At 43.2% G+C, this 27,231-nt stretch overlaps 1 protein-coding gene across 1 annotated transcript in view; it reads right to left on the bottom strand.

Moving 5' to 3' along the window:
- Positions 1–12,010: 12,010 nt before the first annotated feature.
- The window catches only part of DECR1 (2,4-dienoyl-CoA reductase 1), a 77,402-nt gene continuing 62,181 nt past the window's right edge, over positions 12,011–27,231 (bottom strand). Inside the window, exons 6-10 of the mRNA XM_056522312.1 lie at positions 19,783–19,882; positions 17,820–17,892; positions 15,703–15,849; positions 15,204–15,266; positions 12,011–12,586 (exon numbers count right to left, since the gene is read on the bottom strand). Coding sequence (XP_056378287.1) covers positions 12,527–12,586; positions 15,204–15,266; positions 15,703–15,849; positions 17,820–17,892; positions 19,783–19,882 — 443 coding nt within the window. The 3' untranslated portion in view covers positions 12,011–12,526. The remainder of the gene's footprint in view (positions 12,587–15,203; positions 15,267–15,702; positions 15,850–17,819; positions 17,893–19,782; positions 19,883–27,231) is intronic.

Genomic DNA, 27,231 nt, shown 5'->3' with positions numbered 1-27,231 from the left:
TAACATAGTGGCATCCCTATATTAGTGGAAACTTACTTGAATTGTTACCTTATAATTATATTATCATCTTTTAGAGTCTTTGCCAATATTACCACTGTGGATTTATATATTTATTTAATAATTGTGGTGGACCACTGGTGTATGGCGGGACCACCGGTGTACGTGGGATCAGATGTTATTAACTCCTAGTGTTCGTGACGTCAGAGTGGTTTTTGGTACCGGAACCACACGAACGGTATCTCCGCTATTCCAATGGCTAGTTAAGGAAAGGAGAGTCCACAACCAGTTATGGTTTAATGGAGGCTTTACTGAGTTTAAGACAGATGGTATTATCTTCACAGTTAGGCCAGATTCCCAGAGAGGTGGCCAGGAACTCAGAAGACCTGGCAGCTTGCTGGGACCAATTATACTTGTAACAGACTTTAGACAATTATCTTGAGGCTTGACTATATGCAGGACTTGACTATTTGTAGTGACAGCAGACATAGACTTTGACTTACTGGAATGACTGTAGCTTTGTGGCCTTCCAGACTCTGGCCACTGGTACTGAGATCTCTGGTGGTTGCTGGTCTCAGTAAAGACTCATCTCAAAGAGAGTGAATTGTAATGGCCGCCCCTTTATATAGTGGGGGCTGGACTAAAGCCCACTGATCAAGCTGCTGTCATAGGTTAAGCTGGTGCTCTCTGGGAGAACATGTGACAACAAATCATATGACTGCATAACATAACATGTGACAGACTTACAGGTCTTTGAGACAACCTCTCACAGGTCCTCTATACTACCTATACATTAAAGCAGTATACAACATTCTGGAAACAATAGGGGGAGACCCTGTGGGGGAGGTGATAACAGGTGCTCAACCCCAAGTGCAATTGTGCACTCATACAATGGAATAGAGGACCCGCACCTATGGACAAAAGTGGGGTTTCAATCCTGTGGTAATTATATACAATGATATTAGCTAATCCTCAAAACTGATGTAAAAATTAGACATTAGCCAGTATATCCTTATATGAAGGACATGCCTGAGCCCGCACACCACGCCAAGGTTTCTCATGTGATGCGGGACCTAACCACTAACCTTTTTTGCCTGGCCAGATACATAGAACCAGGAACCAGATATACAGCAGCCTAAGGTCCAACTTGCAGACTGCTCCCCAGTCGCCTCCAGTGTGAACTCAGCACACATACAATGGGAGGGGGGAGACAGTTTACAAGCCCCACCCTTGCTGGTCTAGATATAACAGGCGTCACAGGTGAAACCCCCAACGCTACCCAATAAGATAAAAGGGTGCATTGGTATAAGCCTTAAAAGACGCTTGCCGGCTTATATTTGCATGGACATGGCTATAGCAGGAAACTCAACCCCAAGTGCAATTGTGCACCTTCGCTGGGGTGGAGGTCCTGCACTTGTCAACCGTTGCACTGAGGGTCTCAACCTGACAGGGCCTAAGGGTAGTACAGAACCATTTCCTGTACTGGGACATCACATATTTATATATGAATTTTCTGCATAGGTCACTATTTCTCTTGTGGTTTACATTTTATCTTGCCGGTGTTTAATATGTCTCATGTGCATATATTTTTAATGGGAGGGTGGGATATATGGGTTATGTTGTCTACTATATGAATTTTCAATAAAGATTATCATTTGATTATACAATTTTTGTGGATTATTGTATACATATTGGCAAGGGATTGTAGGTTTGGTATTTAATTGGCGTCTTGCCAGGTAGTTTGTAGATGCAGTATTGGCATCTTTACAGTTGAGGTTCTATGTTTTGTGTAGGTTGTGTTCTGTTTTATGTGACATATGCTTTTCAAAGTGTACCTGTCATTTGAAACAAAAAAACTTTGATATGTCTTAGGGCCATATCAAAAATGTTATTTGAACACTTCTCCCGACTCATTTCTTTTTGTGATTGTTTGGGGTCTGTTTACTAGACAATAGCAGAGGTAGCACTCTCTTTCTCTTCATGTAGACTGCGGACCAGATTTATCAAACTGTGTGAGAGAAAAATAGAGAGATGTTCACACAGCAACCAATCACAGCTCAGCTAACAAGTGCTGGTAAAGTGAAAGCTGAGCTGTGATTGGTTGCTGTGGGAAGATCACTATTTTTCTCTCACACTTGATAAATCTGGGCCCGCATGTCTCAATTACTAGAGACCGGTTGATCCTAACTACATGCAGTGAGCAGCAAATTCAGTAGAAGGGAGGCACATTGGACACAGTTTGTAGCATTATTTTTAATGGAAATAAATTGGACTTAAAAGTGATACTCCACTGCTCAGCGTTTGGAACAAACTCTTCGGAATGCTGGAGCTCGTGATGTCATAGCCCCGCCCCCTCTTGCTGTCACGCCCCCTCCCATAGACTTGCATTGAGGGGGTGGGGTTTGACATCATGAGGGGGCGGGGCTATACATCAAGAGCTCCCAGCTCAAGTGTTCGGAACAGTTTGTTCCAAAACGCTGAGCAGCGGAGTATCCCTTTAAGATACTGCTCAGATTAATGACCGTTTAAATCTAATTACCAAATTCATTTTCCAGACCATTATACAGTAATGCTTTAGAATCGTGAGATGGCATCACACTTCATTTAACCACAAGAAGTGGCCCTTGGTTCTCTGTGGGGTCCACAAAAAATATATTGCATTGGTTTTGTTATGCTATCATGTATTCATGGACCGCCATCCTAGCACAACACAGGCTACAGGACGTCATACATTAATTGTTTTGTGGACCTGAAGAAGGCACATGCTAGTGCCGAAATGCGTTGTCCTATCGCTTTGAACCATAATAAACTGTCCTGTGCTACAGTGGCGTCCTGAATCCCTTTCTTATAAGCAGTAGCGCTCCTTCATAACCCCCTTTTTTCTTCTCCTTTTCCTGTATTCATTGACCAGAATCTCTTACAATATTTCCATTAGCTTTCTAAATGAATTCTATGGACATTCAGACTATTCTACAGGCAAAAGGAGAGCGGTGCTGCTTATTACTAAAATAGGTCTCTAAAAAAAGTGGCCAAGTGTGTGCACAGGTGTTTATATTGTATATATGTGCATTCATCCATATACTTGGGTTCACTGAAATAACCAAATGTCAGCTGAACCACCCTTTTTGTTTTCTATAATTCCACAATTCCAGCGGTGAGTGATAAGTGCGCCATCATTTATAGACTGAGAGGCTTAAAAAGTTCTTACCGTATATGTTTTGTCTGCCTGTTCAGGTCATTTCCATCCATTTACCTGGATAGCATGCTGTCTATTTCCATAACGGAGAAAACATGATCTGACAGCCCCTTGTCATGCCTCAGCGCCACCAACCAGGCCTTCTGCTGTGCAGCTGCTGAATCCTATGTAAATAGAAATACCAGACCCATATAGCACAGAAGAACATGTTCTATTATACAAATGCTTAGAGGAATATAGAATATATAGAATATAGCAAAAACCAATGTAAAATATTGAGCTATATGCCCATAATATTACACACACATTGATAGATAGCCAACAATAACCAGCAATGAAAGGGTTCTTGGGTTATAAGGCCATCATAAAGGGGTCACAAGGGGTCACCTACACTTTCAATCCTCCGTCACATGCTGGTTTTATAATTTTCTCAGGTTTGTTTCAGTGCTATTTACGTTACATATAGTGCTGGGTACAGAGGGACACCAGACTACATTGTTTACTACATTAAAAGGGGTACTCCACTGCCCCAGCGTTCGGAAAATTTTGTTCCGAATGTGAGCTGTGGGGGGGTCGTGGCTTCATGACCACGCCCCTAATGATGTCACACCACACACACTCAATGCAAGTCTATGGGAGGGGGCGTGGTGGCTGCCACGCCCCCTCCCATAGACTTGCATTGAGGGTGTATGGTGTGTGACATCATGAGGGCGTGGTCTTGAAGCCACGACCCCCCACAGCTCGCATCCAGCATTCGGAACAAAATTTTCAGAATGCTGGTGCAGTGGAGTACCCCTTTAAAGGGGTACTCCGGTGAAAAACATTTTTTTTTTTTAAATCAACTGGTGCCAGAAAGTTAAACAGATTTGTAAATTACTTCTATTTAAAAACCTTAATCTTTCTAGTACTTATTAGCTGCTGAACACTACAGAGGAAATTATTTTCTTTTTGGAACACAGTGCTCTCTGCTGACATCATGACCACAGTGCTCTCTGCTGACATCTCTGTCCATTTTAGGAACTGTCTAGAGCAGCATATGTTTCCTATGGGGATTTTCTCCTACTCTGGACAGTTCTTAAAATGGAAAGAGGTTTCAGCAGAGAGCACTGTGGTCATGATGTTAGCAGAGAGCTCTGTGTTCCAGAAAGGAAATAAATTTCCTCTGTAGTATTCAGTAGCTAATAAGTACTGGAAGGATTAAGGTTTTTTAATAGAAGTAATTTACAAATCTGTTTAACTTTCTGGCACCAGTTGATTTAAAAAAAAAAAGTTTTCCACCGGAGTACCCCTTTAAGCTAGTATTAAGAGAATATAAAAGGGACAGATGAAGACAATGAATTATGTAAATATGAAACTGCTGCCAACTCCAGGTCTTTTACATACAAACAGAAGCCCTTCCAAATTCCAATTCCGGCATCCGCAGAAGGAATAGACATGTCTATTCTTTCTGCGGATTCTGCAAGGAAATGCATTGCTGTCTATGAGACGGCTCATTTCCGAACGGTCCTAGCGTCGTCGGGTTCTGCAGGCGCTCCGCTGTCTGTGTTTTGTCCGCACGGAAATTTTCAGACTACAAAGTGCTCTGTGACACAAAAGACTTTATAAGAGGGACTGCTAAGCCTATCCTCCTCATGGGTACCACAAAGAAAATACTGAGACTTTTCCAATCCATTCCTGGTTTTGTATTCAATAATAGCAATGAAGTAGCTGCACGTGTGAACACAACCTAAAAGTGGCTCCTGTTCTGGCTGACTGGGTGTAGGAGTTACATAGATGGCCAATAATTTTTAGCAAAAAGATATTTGTTTGTTTTTTTAAATAAAGAAACCTATTTAAAGGGGTTATCCAGGATTTCATCCAAAAACAGCACCACCCTATTCTCAGGTTGTGTGTGGTAGTGCAGCTCAGTTCCATTAAAGTGAATGCAACGAAGGAAACATTCTTTTTTTCTATTCCTGAACATCCCCTTTAACTTGCACTTATATAACGAAATGCTTTGTTTTAGGGGACCCCTCATTTAATCATAATAAAGATGGGTTCAAACATAGTAATTCGGTAAGTATTTTTAGCCAGAACTAAGAAAAAAAAAAACTGCAATGGAAAAATTCTAATTTTTTTCTGTGTGTTGGACCCACTCCAGATTTGGGCTAAAAATACTGCATGTGAACCCAGCCTACCTGCTGTAACCACAGCTATAAGTCACAGATGACAAATAATAAAAAGGGAGAGGAACCTTTCAGCTAATTCAGAACAAATATGGTGATGACAAGGGGAGGAGCCTAGCCAAGGGATGTGATGGCTGCGTGAGCTCGCAGCTCTCTCCATGAGGCTGAGCATCCATCCAAATCATCTAACCTGATCATGGGCAAAAGTGACAATTTTATCCCTGGAGACCTTTCGGAGACTCCCAAAAAAGGGGGTAAAAAAAAATAAAATAAAAAACAAACAAGCAGAGATTGACAAATATCTAAAGAAAAGGGCTGAGCAATTACCTGCTAGGGCTAGCAAAGCGGTGTCTAGGGTGGCCGCCACATCTGTTACTGGTGATGGCTCTGAGTGTATGTTCACACCGCGGAATGTTTGTGCGTAATCCTGCCAGAATATTTCACACGGACATTCCGCTTCAGCAGATTCTCATTGATTTCAGTTGGATTCTGCTGCACTGTTCATATGGTGGAAATCCAAACTCCGTTGTCTGCAGAAAGAATAGATATGACTATTCTTTCTGCGGATTCTGCTCCGAAATATATTGCAGCTTATGAGAGCGGTCCTGGCGCCAGCCGGATCGTGCAAATGTGCGCAATGCCCGCCCGTGTTTTCCAGACAGATATTGCGCACATTTTCCTTTATGGGGACATGGCCTGATACGGACAGCATAGCTCAAGCCTTGCTATCATGTGTGGAATATGGAATTAAATTGACATCATATTCTCTTTCCTTAGACAATGTGATAAACTTTTTTTTTATTTATTTTTTGTTTTTACTAAAGACGATAATTCACTCAAGTATTTTTCTGTAAGGAAAACCCTAAAGACATGACCCATGGGGGTTAGGAACTGGATTAGGAAACATTGATCCAGGTATTGCTGAATAAGACTATGTGTACACGGGCGTAAAATGTGCAGAGCGTCCGCTGGAAAATACCGTCAGACATTCTGCACATTTAAATAATCCGACGGACACTAGGACCACTCGGAAATGTGCCGTCTCATAGACGGAAATGCATTTCCTCGCGGACAAGTCTATTCTTTCTGCAGACGCCAGAATCTAAGTTTCAGAAACATCTGGCACAGAAATTCCGCCATGTGCACAGTGCAACAGAATCCCATTGAAATCAATGGGACTCTGCTGCTGCAGAATGTCCATGCGGATTAATGTGGAATACAACATGGACATTCTGCTGTGTGAACATACCCTTTAAGTGTCCATCCCTGCAGGAGTCATCCAGTCCACATAATCCCAACCTTGAGTTGTACTTCCATATTTGCTCGATGTGACAGACTGATGGGATTAGCAGGCAGCAATGATATAATACAACAGATCTATTTTCTCCTTTTGTTTGTGAATCTCAGTCATCGCCATTAGCAATTTGAAGGAAAGCACACATGGGAAATACACAATTAGAGAAGCCATTTCTTCTGTATAAATAAATGGGTATTAATTTTAAATTAATAGGGATATTTGTGTTTTTTTCTTTTTTAATTTCCTGAATGTAATTATCACCTCATCTAAAGTCATGATATAATCTGGATGGGGGTATAGAAGTGTCCCCCTCGTAATTGATTCGCGTTGTATGGCAAATTACCAAACTCTCTAAAAGGATTTATGTAAAATATTTTGTGTCAGACTCAGCCCACGGCTTTATTCTCATGGCTGTGTTGGAGTTACAGGCAATAGACATACACTGATCCTGTATAAGGTTTAAAACAAGTGATCGAGCACTTGAAAAATGAAATCGAGCTGTATTAAATGGCAGCCATAAAAAATTTAAATAAAATACGCAGGTATAACCCACCTCAGCAAGCCATCAGATGCGTTTCCGGGGCATGCGTGTCCATCGGTAACCAAGGGAGCGCTTGCGCCAGAAACGCGTTTGATGGATTTCTAAGGTGGGTTATACCTGTGTGTTTTTACGTCTGCTGTTCAATAAAGCTGGATTTCATTTTGCAAGTGTTGGATCACTAGTTTTGTTCTTCCACTGGTTGTTGGATCCGCGCACCATCTAAGGGGGTTAAGGTAAGCTGGATATTTTGTAGCACAGTAAGGTTTTTGTTGTCTAATATTGCGTCCCTCTCGAATCGGCAGAATAGCTCTAATCGGTTATGGTGCGGACCCCACAAGACCTCTGAAGGTGTCTTCTGGTATCGGACATGTAAAGTTATAACATGGGGCTCCTGTAGATAAGTTGTCCTGGCTCCTCCCACAATTTCTTCATCTTGTTTTCCATTCTCAATTCCTGAACATTTTTTGCAGGGTGGCCAGGATATCATGCTGCTGGAAGAGGCCAGTGCCATAAGGGAACATCACTGTCATGATGGGTGATACTTGGTTTGCAACAATGTTTAGATAGGTGGCACATGCCATAAACTCCTTCATATTAAAACTGCAACACCAAGAAGGACAAGCCATGAGGTTATGCAAATCGAGGAAGCAGTAGCTATCACTAAGACCTGCAAATGACCACATTTTCACGCACCTAGCTCCAATCTGTAGTTTGTGGGATAGGCTTCAATGGTATAAAGGCCAGATTGAAAGACATTTTTTCAGCCACATGAAACCTCAGAAATCGGATCAAGTCAGTACAGTATGATTGTGCAGAGCCTCCTGTTGGCCGACATGCTAGTTATCGATACTTGTTACAAACTGGGAGGGACAGAAGCCTTGAACTGCGAGACGTTTGTTTATAATTTCATCAGATTGCTACGTGTAGCCGAAGATGAAAGCACTGCTTAATGCAGCTTTGAACAGCGTTTGGGAGACCAACGAAGAACTGGGATGACAGAAAAAGGTGCACAGAGGCAAAGCTCTGCACAAATGGATCATCGGAGTAGAAGAATGTTGTGTAGAGATCCATTCTGTACAAGTAAAATTGGAAGACACTTACCAAGCCTGGGGCATCAAACAGTGTCTACACAAACCATTAGAAGGCTACAGGTGTTCCATAGACCTCACACCACTGCTCTCTTGTTTCTTTTGTATATTCTGTTCAAGCCAATAACATCCCCTTAATGGTCTCCCCACTATCATTCAGCAATGTCTCCCTACACTCTATGCACTTCAAACACTTCGAGATTGGCTAATGACTGGTTCACCCACCTTTATGTAATCGCTCTTATTTATAAAACATGGCTGGACCATTGTATATACAAATCAGTTGCTATCTTAACCCCATTCTTCATAGTCTGTAAGTGCTCATGAGCAGGGCCCTCACTCCTCTTGTTTGAATATTTAGTGCAAAATATTGTAATGTTGGACAAATACTTGTCCTTATTTGTACCCACAAAATTGTAAAGTGCTGCATAATTTGTTGACAATATATAAATATTATTATCAAGGGTTAGTGCAGGGATATTACAGGGCCAGCTTGTTGTTTTGTTAGGAGTATTACGCAGGGTGAGTTAGAGGAAAAGCTAGGAGACAACAAACAGACAACCCTGGAAGGACCTAACTAACTTTCCCTGATACATTTGTGATCTATTCACATATTTCAATCATCATTTAAACCATCATCTCCGGTTCAGTCATCTCATTTCGTCATTCTGTTCTTGTTACCCTCTGATATTGCTTATATGATTTTCCTAGCACTTGCATGCTGGTCATCTGATTTTGCTGTACTAGAATTCCTTGGGGTTTCTGAGTACTAGGATCCAGGCAAGGTGACTGCTAAAGATGAAGCCAAGTTCTGCAGTTTAACAACCCCCCGGTGTGGTTACTGTTAGGAGTAGTGGCAATAGTTTGCTTACTAGTGTGTGGTCTGTACAATCATTCACAATAGGATGCACTTAAGCAGAAGTATTCATGTCATTTTGCCCCTTTGGCGGTGTAGTTATACATAACTTCAGCAACTGTGCCAATAGGAAGAGAGGACCATCAAAGGACACCCTGTCATTTTACAAAATATTCCTATTTTCTGGCCCTGCTAGTCCCAACTTTAGAAATGCTGATAGTCACTACGTTAATCCAGTTATCATTATATATCTGCCTTCAAAAGGTTGTTTATACCTCAATGTGTGAACTGCGCCAGCATTTGTAATAACCATCTGCTGGGTCTTAAATCTGCCTTTGTAACCAAAGACTTTGTTCTTAAGACTGTCTTCCTCTATAATACCCTGATAATCCCCACTGTCTTTCTTTTATTCTTCAGATATACATTACTTTTTATAGTAGCCATGACAACCACCATCTCTATTCTGTAGTACAATTCACTGGTAACCTGTAGCGGGAGCTCATCAATCACCTGCGTACATTATGGATCCAAATCTTTATGTCGTCTTCTAAGATAATGTCTGTAATCCACTTGGCTGCTTGAATCTCTGACTCAATACAAAACGTTGTTCCTTTTGATTTTCCTGTAAGATGCACTAAGTATACAGTCTTATTAACACACAAGACTTGGAATTCTGAGATTTTCAAGTAATGGTTCACCAGGTAATACATTAGACCTGCAGAGAGCAAAAAACAAAAACCTGCAGATGTCCGACCTTACATTTACCTGTTGCTCCACCCATACTTTTTTCTTTTTATACTGTAACCCCCCCCCCCCTTCACCAGTAGTTATTTTGTCTATTTTTTCATAACCTCTTTCAGCAGAAAAACGGCTGTCAAAATGCAGGAACATGACGGTAGTGTGAAAGAAGCCTAACAGGGTATAAATCTGAGGGGCCTCCTTACTGAGTCCAAAGCAGCAGTGACCACTCAAGTGACAGTCTATGCCCTCAAACATTTTGGGCATCAAAAAAAGCAGGAGGTGACTATTTGTGGGTGAAATCTTTAGAGTTTCTTAACAGAAATCAGTCAATGCCTCCTTTTTTATGGCCGTGTATCATCATATATATACTGTATATCTGCATTTGAACTACTTTTACCATGCTATTCATACAATAGGATGCAGTCCTTAGCAAGGAAAAAAATAAAAAAGCTTGCCAACATGGTACCAAAGCTCATGAAGTTCTCTACCTGTTCATGGGTCTGAGGTTTTCCACAGTATCTGCCACCAAAAGCTGATCAGTGGGTGCAGACATCTAGCGCTCCTGTGGATCAGCTGTTTAGCCTCCACACTACACAGAGAGCAAAGCCAGAAGCAGTGGTGCAATCAAATAATTTTCAACAAAAAGACAAAAAAATGGCTAAAAAAAAAAAAAAAAAAAAAAAAAGCAATGCACAATACCTATATACAGTACCTGTTGACTATGTAGATTACAGTCCTGCTATAGCTGGCGACTCACAGATGACGTCTTCTCTGATCAGTCGTTCCCTTTACCTTTTCTTCTCCTTCCGGCCTGGGCCATCATGACACTTTACAGCCACAACTCTTCACCGCAACCTTTGCTCCAAATACCTCAAAAGACTCTTCCACACACGGACGCACAGAATGCCTCCAGCCTCTCCAACACACACACACACACACACACACACAAAATGCTTCCAGCCTCACCCACACAAAATGCCTCCAGCCTCACCCACACAAAATGCCTTCAGCTTTCCCCCAAATGCCTTCAGCCTCTCCCACACACAAAGCCTCCAACCTTTCTCAAATGCCTCCTGCCATCCCCCACACACAATACCTCCAGCCTCCTACACACACACACACACACACACACACACACAATACCTCCAGCCTCCTACACACACACACTGCCTCCAGCCTCCTACCAAATGCCTCCTTCACACACACACACACACACAATGCTTTTAGCCTCCCCAAAAAAACGTGACTCCAGCCCCCTCCCACAAAACCTTCAGCTTCATCCCTACACTCACAATGCCTCCGACTCACCCCCACTGCCACTACTGACTCCAGCCTCCCACACACTACCGCCCCCGGCCCCCCATTGCCTTCAAACTCCCATCCACCCACCACTATTGCCTCCATCCTTGCCCACTGGAACGTGGCGGAACCCCTGACAGTACAGAGAAAGCTGCTTGCGGCAATGTTTTTTTGTGTACTGCAGGCACAGAACAGCTGATTGCTACGGGTGCCAGGTGTCATTACCCTGCCGATCAGCTATTGGTGGCCTCTTCTGTGGCTAGACCATCAATAATATTTCCCTGGAAAGAACCTTTTTAAGCTGCTTACACAAGATAGGCTGTGCCCCCACACAGCGTTCTTGTGTTTTTATATGTTTTCTGTTTTTATCAAAACAAAAAATGCAACAAAACACATTGTAGGAGCACAGCCAAAATATAAAATGTTGGCGATTTCAGCTCATCATCATTACTAGAGATGAGCGAACTCACAGTAAATTCGATTCGTCAGGAACTTCTCGGCTCGGCAGTTGATGACTTATCCTGCGTAAATTAGTTCAGCTTTCAGGTGCTCAGGTGGGCTGGAAAAGGTGGATACATTCCTAGGAAAGAGTCTCCTAGGACTGTATCCACTTTTCCAGCCCACCGGAGCACCGGAAAGCTGAACTAATTTATGCAGGAAAAGTCATCAACTGCCGAGCCGAGAAGTTTGTGAGGAATCAAATTTACTGTAAGTTCGCTCATCTCTAATCATTACAAGTTATAAATGAACGATCTGTCAGGGTCACTTTTTCAACTATTACTGTCTGAAAAATGATCAGCGTACAGTTATACTGAAGCAAGCACGGTCCATTATTTGTCACACATATTTAATTCTATGCATTAAGGCATAAGGTGATGTATACAGACATTATAGCATTCATTACACATTCTCAGTTTTTAGCTGAAAGGCTAAATGAAATCCAGTAATTCACAGTTTCATTTAAACTAAACCAGTACTTCCATAGTGGAGAAGGATTTTTTTTTTTTTTTTCTTAATTTCTTGGGCTAAATTTCTCTTTTTCCAAGATAGGGACAAATGACTAGGACTAGTAAGGATGTGGAGAATGATTAAAGGGGTTATCCAGGATTAGAAAAACACAGCTGCATTCTTTCAGAAACAGCATCACACCTGTCCTCAGGTTGAACATGGTAATGCAGGTCAGCTCTATTGAAATGAATGAAGCAGAGTTGTGATACCACCCACAAGATATGGTGCCATTTTCTTTAATATCAAGCTTTGTGAATCTGAGGTTATTGCAGCTGTAAAAAAGGGTGAATCAAATATTCTTCCATTGTTCTGTATTTGTACAGTGAGTGGAGTCTACATTAGGAGCCTTTGGTGTTCCGGATTAATTTTTCCATGAGGTCCCACTGCTCATTAGTTACCTGTAAAATAAATATAAAATGGTAAATATCAAATGTCAGCCTTTGGTCATACCTAGGTGGCAGTCACAACATTCTGCCTTTAGGAAGACGAGTAGCCCTAGTTGTGTTCTTAAAGGGCTTGTTCTATAAAGACCAACCTTGTCTTTATGCACAGTTATGTCACATGGACATCATAGAACAGGGTCCCCCTAATGAGACATAATGGAAAGCAACTTTCTGGAAGTGGTTCCCTATCTGGAGGACCCCAGATCTCCTTGTATTTTTGGGACAGCTATTTATTTAATATCTGCCATGTAACTCTACACTTCCCTGCAGTGGCTGCTACAAGGGATAAAGATTTCACCAATAAATTAGCTTTTTACCAGAATCGGTCACCTTTTCTCCAGCTGATGTCCGCTACCACTGGTATCATCCTATGGACAATTATTATCTGACTGCTGAGCCCCTCCATTGTAGCCCTATGAGAACAGGGCTGAGAACATGACAGTGGCCACTTCAAAAACAGTGCAGCACTGTGAGTGTTTTATAGCCACATTTACTTGAATTACCATATTTTAGGTTGGGGAGGGGGGTCTCCGCACCAAAGGCTGTCCTGTGGGCCGCGGAACTCCTCAGGCATGTCTGCTGCTCATGTTGGGCCCACTGTTGTACTGCGTATTATGTTCAAGCACATTATTATGTTCACTGTGTTTACTGTATTTCATGTTATTCATGTACTATACCTTTAGGGGAGAGAGAGGAGCCCTGGTAATCAGGTGACCCTATCCGCCCAATGGGAACCCCTAAATTCTCATGTATATAGTGTAGGGGGGGGGGGAGATATTGGCTGACCCAGTTTAGTGCTGAGCTACAGAGTGGAAAGGAGGTGAAGTCGTATGTGGAGAATCCTGAGGGAAGCCTAAGAAAATATCTTCTAAAGTCAGCCCCACCATTTTGCAAGTTTTCCCCCATACAGCGGCGAGTCAAGCCCTGGCGGTGATAGTAATTGGACCTTTTCAGAACCCTAGTCAGCATAGGAAATCTTCTAGTCTCTTATCTCAAGTCATTATTATTCAAGTGGGTGAAAAGCACCAAAGAGTTACACTGCATCCCTTCTACTCTGCTCTGTGGGGTGTGTAACAACATCTGCACTTGCTCAGTAAAAGATAGTTATCCGTAACCTGACGTCTGTGTGTTTCTTACCACCCCCCCGTGTCTGGCCCAGGAGAAGCTATCTCCACCTCGGACCATGAATAGGCTAACGGTCCCCTGGCGTCACAAAGTGATAAGAATTCCTTGCACCCCATTGTCACCACAGGGGGGCTGGTCTCTATTCTAGGAATTGGTGGAATTTTAGCATTATTCAAGTGAATGTATATGTGTTGGGCCCAGCTCACAGGTGTTGACTGGTGCATTTTGGCATCCAAATTTGCTTCAAATGCAATAATTAGAGATGAGCAAACTTACAGTAAATTCGATTCGTCACAAACTTCTCGGATCGGCAGTTGATGACTTATCCTGCGTAAATTAGTTCAGCCTTCAGGTGCTCCGGTGGGCTGGAAAAGGTGAATACATTCCTAGGAAAGAGTCTCCTAGGACTGTATCCACCTTTTCCAGCCCACTGGAGCACCGGAAAGCTGAACTAATTTATGCAGGAAGTCATCAACTGCCGAGCCGAGAAGTTCGTGACGAATCGAATTTACTGTAAGTTCGCTCATCTCTAGCAATAAGCAATCACATTCATACACTTGAATGAGGTTTCTGAAACACTGTTTATATGCTATGGAAAATTTCCATGTGGATTTTTTTTTTGCACTACAGAATAAAATCTGCAGACACGACTGCCATTAAATTGACAAATGTGCTAATCCTTAGGAAATCCTCCTATTCACCGGCATCACAACCACACAGAAATCCAAAGGCCTAGTGCTGCTTGGTTTTTCTAAAGAACGTCCAAAAATGTAATTTTAGTTATAATTTATATGCTGCCCGATGTGCAAGCAGCTTTAGCTTTGCAATGAAGCTCATTGCCAGAATTCTCCTCTATGACCTCCAGCAGCACAGATATCCATGCTGCATACTCCTGCACCTGACAGTAAAGTCCCAGAGCTCTGGGCATCTGTATACAGCAGCATTTCTGTGCTGTAAACCTCCATTGATTATAATAGGAGCAGCACATGCTGCTGGATCTCAGAGAGGCAGAGAACTGTCAATAACTACAATGCAAAGTTAAGGTGTCCCTGTTATTTAAAAAAAAAAAAAAAAAAAAATACGTTTTGACAGGTCACAGATGTGTGAAATGTTTTCATCATTCAGGGTCTCAGTGTTCAGACCATCACTGATCTTTGTCTCGCTGCTCCATTATAAGTCATAAGGGGCAGTGAGACAACGATCGCTAAGAGCCAGGGAGTAAACTTTATTGCCTCGTGCTTATCCCCGCTCGTTCTTCTGATCTAAACTTTTGACATGTCTAAAGTTTTATTTTTTTAAGTCACATGAACACTTACAACATAGCAACAGTAACTTGAAGCATACTACATAGCATCTACAAGCTTTTCCTAAAAATGACACTTGGGCAAAGATATGACTTGCCTAAATAAAGCCATAAACAAGAGTTTCCAATAGAAATACCACATACCTTTTGTAAGCTGTTAAATTCTCCAGCCATTGAAACATATTCCCCACCATCCATTCGTATGATCTACAACAGAAAGACAGATCTTACCCACTCTTTCACAGCAAAGTTAAACTTCGGCAAGGGAAACAGACAGCAGGGTCACACGCACCAAATGGATTACACAGGTAGAAAAAAAAAAGCAGGGTCTCCTGCACTAACTCTTTTTACAGGGTGAAAAATCGGTGTAGCCGTTCAGGAGATATTCATCTTGTAGCTGGTATGGTAATTTCTCTTTATATGCAATGGAGGCAGCTGCTGCATGTGAAGTGCTTTACCTCACCCCCTTCTGCTGATAACTGCCCCCTTCATAAATATTCACCCCCTCTTCCTCAGCAACAGAAACCAGGTCACCCACACTATCTACCTGTATATTCAGGTTAGCGCAAGTGACCCTGCTGTCAGTTTCTCAGATATCATACTAAACATAGCAAATATAACAGCATAAATGCAACACACTCACCGCTCCAGACACCCAGTTTGCATAGTCACTGCATAGGTATATTGCAAGATTTGCTATCTCCCCCGGCGTGCCCAGACGACCAACTGGGATCCTCTTGATCATGCCACTTTCAAAGTTTCCTGTGGGGTCCAGGCGGCTGAAGGCACCCTTAGAAATGCAAAGAAATGTTCAATTTACAGTAATGTAAATGTAATCAAAATATACAAAGCGTAACTTCAGTGAAACTCAGTGTAATTCAAGTTTCTAATCTAAAATTACAAAATAATGATGATCTATACCGTTACGGTATCTCCATTCACTTGCAAAGTAGAAAAAGACTTAAAAGGAGTACTCCGGGGTGTAAAATTGTCTTCCAGACTGCTGGCAGTAAAAAAAAAATAAAGGGATACATACCGTCCGCCGCTGCCCTGGTGCCTCCGGTAACCCGCTTAAGCCTCTACCGTGATCCTCTTCCTGGTTGCCAGTGGTCAGTGAGTCACACTGCACTCAGCCAATCACCGGCCGCAGCGAAGGCTGAGTGGCAGTCTAACATATTTGGCCCAGGCACTGGTCTTCTTCCTGGTGCCGGGACTGTAAACGTCACACTGCTGCTCAGCCTATTGCCGCCCACCGCCCACCAGCAACCAGGAAGAGGATCGCGGCGGAGGCTGGAGCGGGTTACCGGGGGAGCGCAGATGGTATGCATCCCTTTATTTTTTTTGTTACTGCCAGCAGTCTGAAAGACAATTGTTACATCACGGAATACTCCTTTAATTCAGCCCTTTACTTCTTCCCTGCTGATGAAAAAGTTACATATTTTCCTTCTTTTGCAAGTGAAATGAGGTAATAAACCATTATTTTGTCATTTTAGATTATATAGATGGATAGATAGACAGAGAGGCAGACACACCACATTATTAAAAGGAATCTGTCAGCTGTGTTGATCGTTGTTGGCAAACATACAATCACCTTTTTATACTTGGCTGTCAAGGAGGTGTTGCTGAACTGCTCAAGCACCACAGCCTGGCATGCCTCCTAACTCGCTCACCTCCAGCCCCTCCTTGACCATTGTACAGGGCTTTGAATGTCAATCAGGGAGGGACTGTGAGGTGACCGTGACCAAGCCGAGAGGTAGCTTGTGCCACTTCAGCAGCTGGGCCCTGCCCCTCCTTAGCACAGAAATAAAAAGATGATTTTATTGATGATTTTAAGTTTGACAACCACCAGCAGCTCGAGGAAAGGTATACAGTTTGTACCTATACCAAGGTGTCTGTGGTTGTAAGAAGCAAATATAGCTGACGGACACCTTTTAAAGACCCCCATCCAGTAGGGTGTTGGACCTCATTTGGCCTAGATTCTTCTAGGTCATGAAATTGATCCACAGGAATATTGGCCCATGCAGAAAGGACAACTTTTCACAATTTCCACATGATACATAAAGGTCCTGACCGACTGAGTGGTCTGTTCTACCTTGCTCAAGAAATGCTTTACATGATTAGGATCTGGGTCCTCTGAGGGCCATGGAAACTCTCTTATGTTCCCAAAACCAATCCATGACCATAAAAACTGTGGGCATTGTCATACTATAAGTGTTGTTCTTCCACGTGGTAAACAGCTGACAAGGGATTAACTTGGCTGGCCACAATGCTTCCATGAGCCTCACTGTCCAAATGTCCTCTTACAGGTATCAGAGGGCCCAGGGTGTGCAAGGAGAAGAAACCTCTCCATTAGGCCATCTCCATCAGTTAGGAAGGGGTCATCGATAAATGCTGTTTGCACCAAATTCTAACCCTCCCATCAGATCACATTTTTTTTTTCCCCTTTCTAATGCAGATTAACATCGAAACTGATCCACTTGATGTTATGCTGCACGTTATGCTTCAATAGTGGTTTGGGCAGGTGTCAGTGGCCATTCTGTATAGACAATGGTGGTACAGCACCCAGGCTGCAGCTCTGCTTTATCTTTAACATGGGGGACAGTCATGAAGTTGCTGAATTAGCAAGTAGGAGAGCTTTGCAGTACAATGAGCTAGCTTTCAGAGGTCTAAAAAAGTACTAAACAAGAGGATTTAAAATAAAAATCTAAATATGTATTTTCACCAGAGGACTTTTTTACTATACATTCCATGTCAATATACCTTTGTCTTTATGGGCCCGGGCTGTATAACGTTAAACCTCATACCATATCTTCCCCATTCAGCTGCAAGAGATCTATAATATAAATAATTACACATTTAATTGGGAACAGGGAACAGCAGCAAGAACAGTGGTAAAGGATGACGGTAATATGATGTCTACAGCGAACACTTCATACTGACAGTGATCCCTGGAAACAGATAAAGGCCCTCATGTACCAAAGGCTTCCCGACTGTTTTTATCGGTTTGTGCGCCTAAATTTATGTTGCAGCGAGCATGCGACCAAATGTGTGACAAAAATTTACACCACAGTTTTGCAAACACTCCGAATATTTTTTTGAACCGAGAAAATGGGCGGGGTTTTGTTAAAAGGGGCGTGGTCCCGACCGAATGCTAAAAACACTCCGAGTTAGTTGGAAAACACTCTGTAAATTATGTGAATTGTGTTGGCTGAAAAACAGACAGCCAAGAGGAAAGGCTCCAGCTTAACGTGGTGGGGAGTGCTTAAACTATATTTAGATATTTTTTTTCATTGTTTTACAGTTCTACACAAGGATTTTTAGAATATACAATGCCTTTTAAACTTTAAAATATGCCTTTAATTGTATATATGGTTTTTAAACTTCTATATTAGATGGTCTAAGTCCATTACATTTTTTTTTGTTCTATTTTGTTGCTTAATTCCCATCAAATCTTGCTTGTTTGGTTTGGCACATGCTATTGATGAGTACGTGCAACACATTTCCTGTGCGACACAAAATGAACCGACACGTGCGACACATTACTAAATCAGCTCCCAAAAAAAGAGGAGTGAAATCTAAAACACTCCGGGAAAACACTCGGAATTTAGTAAACCAGGGCCAAAGTTTTACTTCACACTTATCTACTGATGTGCAGCGGAAAACAAACCTTATTATAATGTCCTAACAAACAAAAGGAAGTTACCTAGTCTGAAACATCACCAACGTAGAGGCAGACCATATCTTCCAGAGGTCTCCAACCGGTACCTCTCCAGCTGTTGCAAAACTACAACTTCCATAATGCCTGTGCATGCTTGGTCTTATAGTTCTGCAACAGCTGGAGAGGTACAAGTTGGAAACCTTACACAAAGGTAACTTAAAGGGGTACTCCGCCCCTAGACATCTTATCCCCTATCCAAAGCATAGGGGATTAGATGTCTGTTCTCAGGGGTCCTGCAGCTGGGGCTCCGTCATCTCTGTGCAGCACCCAGTGTTCATTTAGGAGTTGTGACATTACATCCACCCCTTCGTGATGTCACACCGCCCCCTTAATGCAAGTCTATGGGAGGGGGCGTGGCAGCCGCACGCCCCCTTCCATAGACTTGCATTGAGGGGAAGTAGGTTGACATCAGGAGGGGCATGGCCGTGATGTCATGACCTCCGCCGCCCGCAAAATGTTCCGAATGCTGGGGCAGCAGAGTACCCCTTTAATGCTTTGCAGCTTTCATGTTTCCGTCCACACAAAACAAAGTGAGATCATGATAAAACAGTTGCGGTCAACTAGGCTGTCGTGTTCTGCGGCAACGTAATGGCTTGTATAAGATGTAGTGGAACAGGAGATTTCACCCTTTATATTTGTAGTGGACAAATCTACAGTGTTATTAACCTGATTCAGAAGCTCTCAGTAACTCTTTAGCATCTCGTTGAATTGATAGAGAAGACCAACAGAGATTTGTACAAATAACTAGACAAGTGAATGGACCGTAGCTTGGCTGAGCGTGCATGTCTATTTCAGTGAGGAGAAAAAGCTACTGGCAGACATCTCGGTCTTCTCTTCCGTCTGGACAAAAGATCAGGTATGCTGAAATGCAACATGCCTGATCCCTCTTCCCCTCGACAGCTTACGCAAACACTTGCGACTTTTGTATTCCAGAAAACTGGTATACAGCCTTCATAAGTCCCCCTCACTGGACTTCATGCACAGTCTCCATTGAAAAACACTTACTTGCACAATGCTTCTACTCCAGCTTTAGCTGAAGCACTGGGAACAACAAATCCAGATCCACTCTCTGCATATATTGTGGTTATAGCCAGAAATGCAGCACCTGGAAGAAGAAGATAAAATAAAAACCTACAATACATAATAAAGAGAGCTCGAAAGAAAAAGGTGAGTCACTTAGGAGAACATATTCAATAAAGAATCATACTGGAAGCCTTCACTGGTCAGGTCACGGTGGCCTAAACATTTTGGAATTCTTATTACAGCGTATTTATTTTCCTCTATTACTCACGGTCAGCGGCGGTAAGTTATTAAGGAAGGGAAACGTTCAAATAAAAACTAATATCCCCTGCTTGGATTCGATTCAGGATAAACAAATCGAGTCACAATACAAAACAATATTTTCTAAAGCAAAAGATGAAACAAACTGACATGATCGTGTTTTCAGAAATCTTCAGATACTGAAATTTCTCATACGTTTTTTTTTAGCTAATATGGTATAACAGGGTAGAACTAAGGAAAAAAACACTTGGGATCAGTGGAGGTCATGGTGCCAAGACCTCACCTGCTAGAACAAACGGGCAAAGGTGCTCGGCTTGTGTCCCTTTATTTTCGGCTCTGCTCAGAAGGCTTCTATTTGTAGACTGTCGGCCTTCCAAAGAAAGCAGATCAGGAAAAAAAAAAAAAAAAGGGGGGACAAAATACTCATCTGACCACGTCTGCCCCTTTGTTCTAGTGATCAGCGCAGGTCTCAGCAACAGGACCTCTACTGATCACAACTTCTGGACAGGTCACTATGACATGACAAAGACTGTTTTTTTGTATCTGTTTTTAGTAACATTGCTGAAATAAAAGGAATATATATATATATATATATATATATATATATATTCCTTATTTCAGCAATGATATATATATTTTCCTTATTTCAACAATGATATTATACACATAATATATATATACACACATACACACAAAAAAAATACCGACATGAGAGCATTGCTGCCAATATGCTATGAACTGAAAAAAATGCCAAGTGCACAAAAAGGAGTATAAATAAATAGGTCATATTTTAAAAAATATTACCCAAATTTTTTTCAATAATAAAAAAATTTACTTATCCATAACATGGATGTATTTTGAGTGAATATAGTAAAATTAGGGCTGTAGAATTAAGCTACATGTGAACTGTCAGAAGTTTTACTACAAAATTTTAAACGATTCAGTGGAAGCAATACAAAAGGTTGTGGTCTTGAGCATCCACATTCCTTAATGGGCGCACTCTGTAAAAATTTTTGCTAATGCACTCCCTATGGTAAGTAAAAAATCTTTCTAATGTACTTTGGACCTAAGTCCAAAAGCAGGAAATGCTGAGGGGGGGGGGGGGGGGGTGCAGCCTTAGCCAATGAAAGCTCATCTCACACACGGAAACTCTTATTATAAAAAATACAAACACATTACAAAACAAAAAAAACAGGTTAAGTTGACTGTAACAAAGTTAACAAAACCGAACATAAACTATCCGTCTCAAAATAACAACTCAAACCTTCCTAACAGGCCAGCCCAGATTATCTAACAAAAAAAATATATATTCTCTCTCTCTCTCTCTCTCTCGTAAAAAGAAAATGTCAGCTTCAACACGCCCGAGAAAATCAAAGGCTGCAAATCTAGCCGTATCAGATTATATGCTGGCACAATTAATAGATGCCAGCGTCAATGGGGAGAGTGCCGCCTTACAAGGTGATTAAATTAGACGGCCTCACCCTTTATTTTTGTTTTCCTTTCTTTTTTTGCCCCCTCATCCACCTAAGATGATGAGAGGGCAGGACCACTATTGGACCTTTTTTTTTTTTACTCCGATTGATCCATACAGTCTCAGTCCGGCCCCGGTCTAGCCCTGCCCTCCAAGGAAGGTGCCTCGACAGGACAGGGCCCAGTTTCCCCCAGAGGCTCTTTCTCCCTAGGCACCCCGCCCTCACCTTCCCCTTCCAAGGAGGGGGAGAAGATGGTATCGAGGACGAGGTATCTGTTTGACTGGTCAGAGGGGGTGGGGGGGCAGTCAGGCTTCCGTTTTGGAAGATGTCACTCGCCCTGAATTCCATCTGAAGGAGGAGCTCAACCACTTTTGCGCAAGGTGGGCACGCATCCTCACCCCTCCAAATCAGACAGACCACATTCCTACGGTTATTGTCCTGCCCGGTTGTTGGGAGGGACCAGACCACCTCCCCATTCCGTTCTCTGAATGCCCCCAAACCATGTCTCTCTATCCAGAAAGACAGGTCGACCTCACCCCCTCCCCCCCTACCTGGATTGACCTATCGCCCCTGCGTAGAGCCTCCAGGAGGTTCTGTTGCAAATGGCCCCCAGAGCCAGGCTGAGACGGGGACCCCCTGAACCTCCAGCAGCGACCTTAGCATAACTCCTAGGAGCAGTCACTACCGGGGGGCACCCCAGCTCCTCCCACAGTGCCAGCACGTAGTTTGCCCAACCGCACGGGCTCTGCAGCTGATCCTGGTGCCCGGACACTCTCCCCCCCCCCCCCCCTCACAGAGGAGTGCCTTGCAGTGCCCGCAGAACAGACAGTACTCTGGGGACCGCCCCCCGAGCACATGGACCCACCGCTCTCTGCCACTGGCGCCCGGACACCCCCCCCCCCCCTCACAGAGGAGTGCCCCGCAGTGCTGGAAATGCACACTTTACTCGGGGAACCGCCCCCCCGAGCACACGGCGGCAAAACTCCCCTCTGGCACTTGGACACGCCCCCCCGCCACCCTGGGGCGGTCCTGTAGTGCCAGAGCCCATCCTGCCCCTCCCTACCGGCAGGGTGGGTGGGCTTCATATCTATTGCGACCGCAGCCTTTTCTGACGCCATGCTGTACCCCCCACCATGGCTCCGTTCCACCACAGAAATGGGGTCTGGCAGTCTGGGGGGCCCAGCAGCCTGAACCAGCTTTGCAGCTGGCCCAGACTGCTGGAAAGGAACAAACACATATTGTATGGATTCTTGGATCTTCTGCCTCTTTGACCTGCGCTTTACTGCCACATCCTCGCACTGGTCATCACCAAAAGTAAAATTCTGGACGTGGGCTGGGGAATACTGCATCACTATAGCCCTCAGCAATCCCCCAGCCTCACTCTCCACATCCTCCTCTTCACTATCGCTTAGTGGAAATGCCACCTGTGCCGGCTCAATGTAGCTGTCCTGGGTGGTCATGGTGTCACATGGAACTACAGGCACATCTTCTTCCACCCTCTCCTCCTCCTTTATACCATCACAGCCATCCTCACCGCCACTACCCTCCCCATCATCCACCTCCACCTTACCTGGGGATTTCATGGCGGCAAACCGGTCATCATTCTCCAGCTTCTCCAGGAAGAGACCACTCCCCTCCAGTATCTCTGCTCTCCTCCAGCTTCACGATTTTGCTTTTCAGCGCAGAGATCATTTTTTTTTTATAGCTCCGGCCTGTTCTTTTTTGGACCCCATGCTCGCCATTTTCTGAGCTACACGTACATCCTCCCTGGCCATCCTCAGCTCCTTGCTGCACTGGTCGTATTCCGCAAACCGTGCGACCATGCGGGAGCAGTACGTTGCGCTCGCCTCCTTGGGCCCTCTCTCAGCCACATCTCCACGCTTTTCCTCCTCGCCTTCCTTCCACCGCTGGATCTCTGGCTAGCACCTGTTGCCTGGGAAGCAGAGCCTGCTTGATTTTCTCCCTCCAGCTGGAACAATGGCTGTTACAGTTTTCTCTCCGCCCCCCGCCAGCCTGGAAGAACGGGAAGTGGAGGCCCGGGACTCCTGGGGCTCCATGCAGGACAGCCCTCCCCAGGAGCCTGCCACACTCCTGGGAAAGGCTGATGGAAACACCTGCTCTTGTCTGGTCTGCTGGATGTCTGTGGAGCACACTGTCTGTGCACGCTGTTTACACTGAACTGGTCTGGGCTGGGCTGTGTGTAGCAGAGTGAGGGAGGAAGTTCTCCCCTGTATGGCTTCAGATGATTTCACATGCTGGGGAACGCCCCTTCCCAGTCTGTGAATCTGACCGAGACTGAGCAGAAAATACAGAGCAATATCAAGGTAGAAAACGAAAAAAATATAAAAATAAAGAAAGGGGTGGTTTATCATGATGGGAGCAGTGAACTGAGAGGATTATAAAATGTAACAAGATCGTGAGACACGATCTTGTTACAAAGTATGGTTAAAGTATGGCTATGAATAGCAGTAATATTAGCTTCTTGCTTTATACCACCACCAGACTCTTGGTACTAGAGCAGGAACAGTCCAGTAGTGATAGCGGCTTCACAAGAGCCATATGAGTACCAAGTATGATGTAAGAAGAACATGCGATTGTTGATCAAGTATGGTTTCTTCAAAATAGAATTATGTTAATCTGTTGAACACATGACAATGGTAGCCATGTTGGGGGTCATGTGCAACAACAGATGATGGCACTAAGATCAGCTTCCATTTATAAGCCAACAGTCCGTGTGGTGCTTGGGTAAGAAAACAAGACTGGCACATTTGTATTCTGTATCTAACTTATGGTTAAATTATTAATGGCTTAATAATAAAAGAAAAAGTTATCAAAACAATTCTAATTAAATTATTTCTGCCTAAAGGAGATCCATACAAAATTTAATACCGCTGTGGAAACAGGAAATCTGACTCAGCTAATCAAATTTTATTGTGGGGAATGATGCTTCAATCTGAGCACAATAAATTGAGTCATGAACTATGTACACATTTACAAGGCATGCCCGGGGATATCACAATGACTAAAATGAGTTTCACATTGTATACTCTAATATTTTACACAGTGGACCAAAGAGCTGATAAATCAAAATGTGGATGCGAGCACAAAACAAACTCAAACATTTCATAATAAAAGTTTTCGGAGAGCGGACCTGCTGCTACATGCTGTGTATGTCGGGAAGCTGAAAAAGCATGGTGGACATGTACACTAAAAGGATTAACATTATTAATAATCCCTAGAGCATTGTTCATACAGTGCATTTCTGATTGATTTTACTTTATTTTTTATTCAGTCTTCTAAAAAAAAAAAAAAACAACAAAAAGCTTCACTGAAGGGTTTTTACTGGCACAAAATAAGAGGGTCAAGTATAACAAGTTTACTTGAAAGGCAGCAGAAGAAACAAAAAAGGAACTTATTCCAAGCGCCAGATCCCTCGAGATAGTCAGTCTAACAAAGTAGACCAATTTCCATAGAAGATAACATTTATTCCAAGCATAGATCAATGCGTTTCAGACCCGAAACGGGCCCTTCATCACTACAGAATGCTTATACATATAGCGTGTCCCAGGGTATTCAAGCATTTTTCATTTGAAAATGAATCAGCAAAAGACAACAGGAACATTCCCAAGAAGCAGGGAGTGAGAGCAGCCGCTCTCGAGATGCAGGGGCACACAGGTAGGTGGCGACTAGTTTCGTGTCATCAGATGCTTCTACTGGCAAGGGGTGTGCGTCTTCTCCCTCAGGTAGTAACACATATATGCTAGATATACCACCGCACTAGTCGTACAGCGCCATTTGATTAATTCCAGCACGGCTGTATCTATGCATCTTATTACTGCAACTGGGTCATGTGACAACCACGCACACACCTGGCCAGTAGAAGCATCTGATGACACGAAACTAGTCGCCACCCACCTGTGTGCCCCTGCATCTCGAGAGCGGCTGCTCTCACTCCCTGCTTCTTGGGAATGTTCCTGTTGTCTTTTGCTGATTCATTTTCAAATGAAATAAATGCTTGAATACCCTGGGACACGCTATATGTATAAGCATTCTGTCCTGATGAAGGGCCCGTTTCGGGTCTGAAACGCGTTGATCTATGCGTGAAATAAATGTTATCTTCTATGGAAATTGGTCTACTTTGTTAGACTGACTATCTCGAGGGATCTGGCGCTTGGAATAAGTTCCTTTTTTGTTTCTTCTGCTTCCTACACTAATACCGGACCAGACGCTGCCTGGGATCGGGGGAATCAAGCTGCAGGATCCCATTTTATGATATATGTGATATTAGATGTTGTGCTCTGAGCGCAACACCACAGGGTGAGTGTTTATACCAGCATCTTTCTACCTGTGCCTAACGTACTTCACCAGGGGCGCTATTGTGTTCCTTTTTTGCTCTGTAAGTTTATATGAAAGGAATTAAAGGGGTACTCCGGTGGAAAACTATTTTTTTTTAACCGACTGGTGCCAGAAAGTAAAAAACATTTGTAAATTACTTCTATTTAAAAATCTTAATCCTTACAGTACTTATCAGCTGCTGTATACTACAGAGGAAGTTGTGTAGTTCTTTCCAGTATGACCACAGTGCTCTCTGCTGACACCTCTGTCCATGTCAGGAACTGTCCAGAGCAGGAAAGGTTTGCTATGGGGATTTGCTTCTACTCTATACAGTTCCTGACTTGGACAGAGGTGTCAGCAGAGCGCACTGTGGTGAGACAGAAAATAAATTCAAAAAGAAAAGCACTTCCTGTGGAGCATACAGCAGCTGATAAGTACTGGAAGGATTAAGATTTTTAAATAGAAGTAATTTACATGACTGTTTAACTTTTTGGCACCAGTTGATTTATTGAAAAAAATAAAGTACCCCTTTAAGCTGCAGTACCAGGTGCAGTCACAACTACATTGTGGATTCTTTGCTAAAATGAAAATCCAATTGAAACCATTAAAGGAACCGCTGTACTCCAACAATCAAGAGGAACCTAAGCACTCCCACCCTCACAAGGAACCAAGGCTCCAATCCTCACGCAAACCCGAAGAACTGCAAGCTGCACGTGTGGCAGAAATCAGAGTGTACACTTCATTAAAATCTGACGTGTGACCACATAAGATATCAGCCAGCCACACTCACACGCGCTATTTTGCCCATTTTGGTTGACCATAGTTTGAAAATTATACACAAACAATGGTTTGTAATTTGGCAAAGGTAGTCTGCCAAGAATGTGTCCAGATTTAGCAGAATATATGCTCATTTAGCACAAGCTCTCTGGGCCGAATAATTTCCTGTGTCTATTGCCAGCTTTAGCATTTAGGTTTCGGAAAACCTCTTCAAAACAAATGCCTTCTTTGGACAATACCATTTTATTAGAAGGGTACCCTAAATAAACAGATCTCAAGGGGTCCCGCTGTGACTATCACCCGCTAGTTGTAATCTGCTGGGGAAAAATAATAGGTAAATAGGACTACAGTGGTCCCTCAACATACGATGGTAATCCGTTCCAAATGGACCATCGTTTGTTGAAACCATCGTATGTTGAGGGATCCGTGCAACGTAAAGTATAGGACAGTGATCTACAACCTGCGGACCTCCAGATGTTGTAAAACTACAACACCCAGCATGCCCGGACAGCGAACGGCTGTCCGGGCATGCTGGGAGTTGTAGTTTTGCAACATCTGGAGGTGCAAAGGTTGAAGACCACTGGTATTG

This window comes from Hyla sarda, chromosome 5 (genome assembly GCF_029499605.1).
Source record: "Hyla sarda isolate aHylSar1 chromosome 5, aHylSar1.hap1, whole genome shotgun sequence".
Lineage (NCBI taxonomy): Eukaryota > Metazoa > Chordata > Amphibia > Anura > Hylidae > Hyla > Hyla sarda.
Note: the sequence above shows the minus strand (reverse complement) of the source record. Positions and strands in the feature narration are given on the sequence as shown.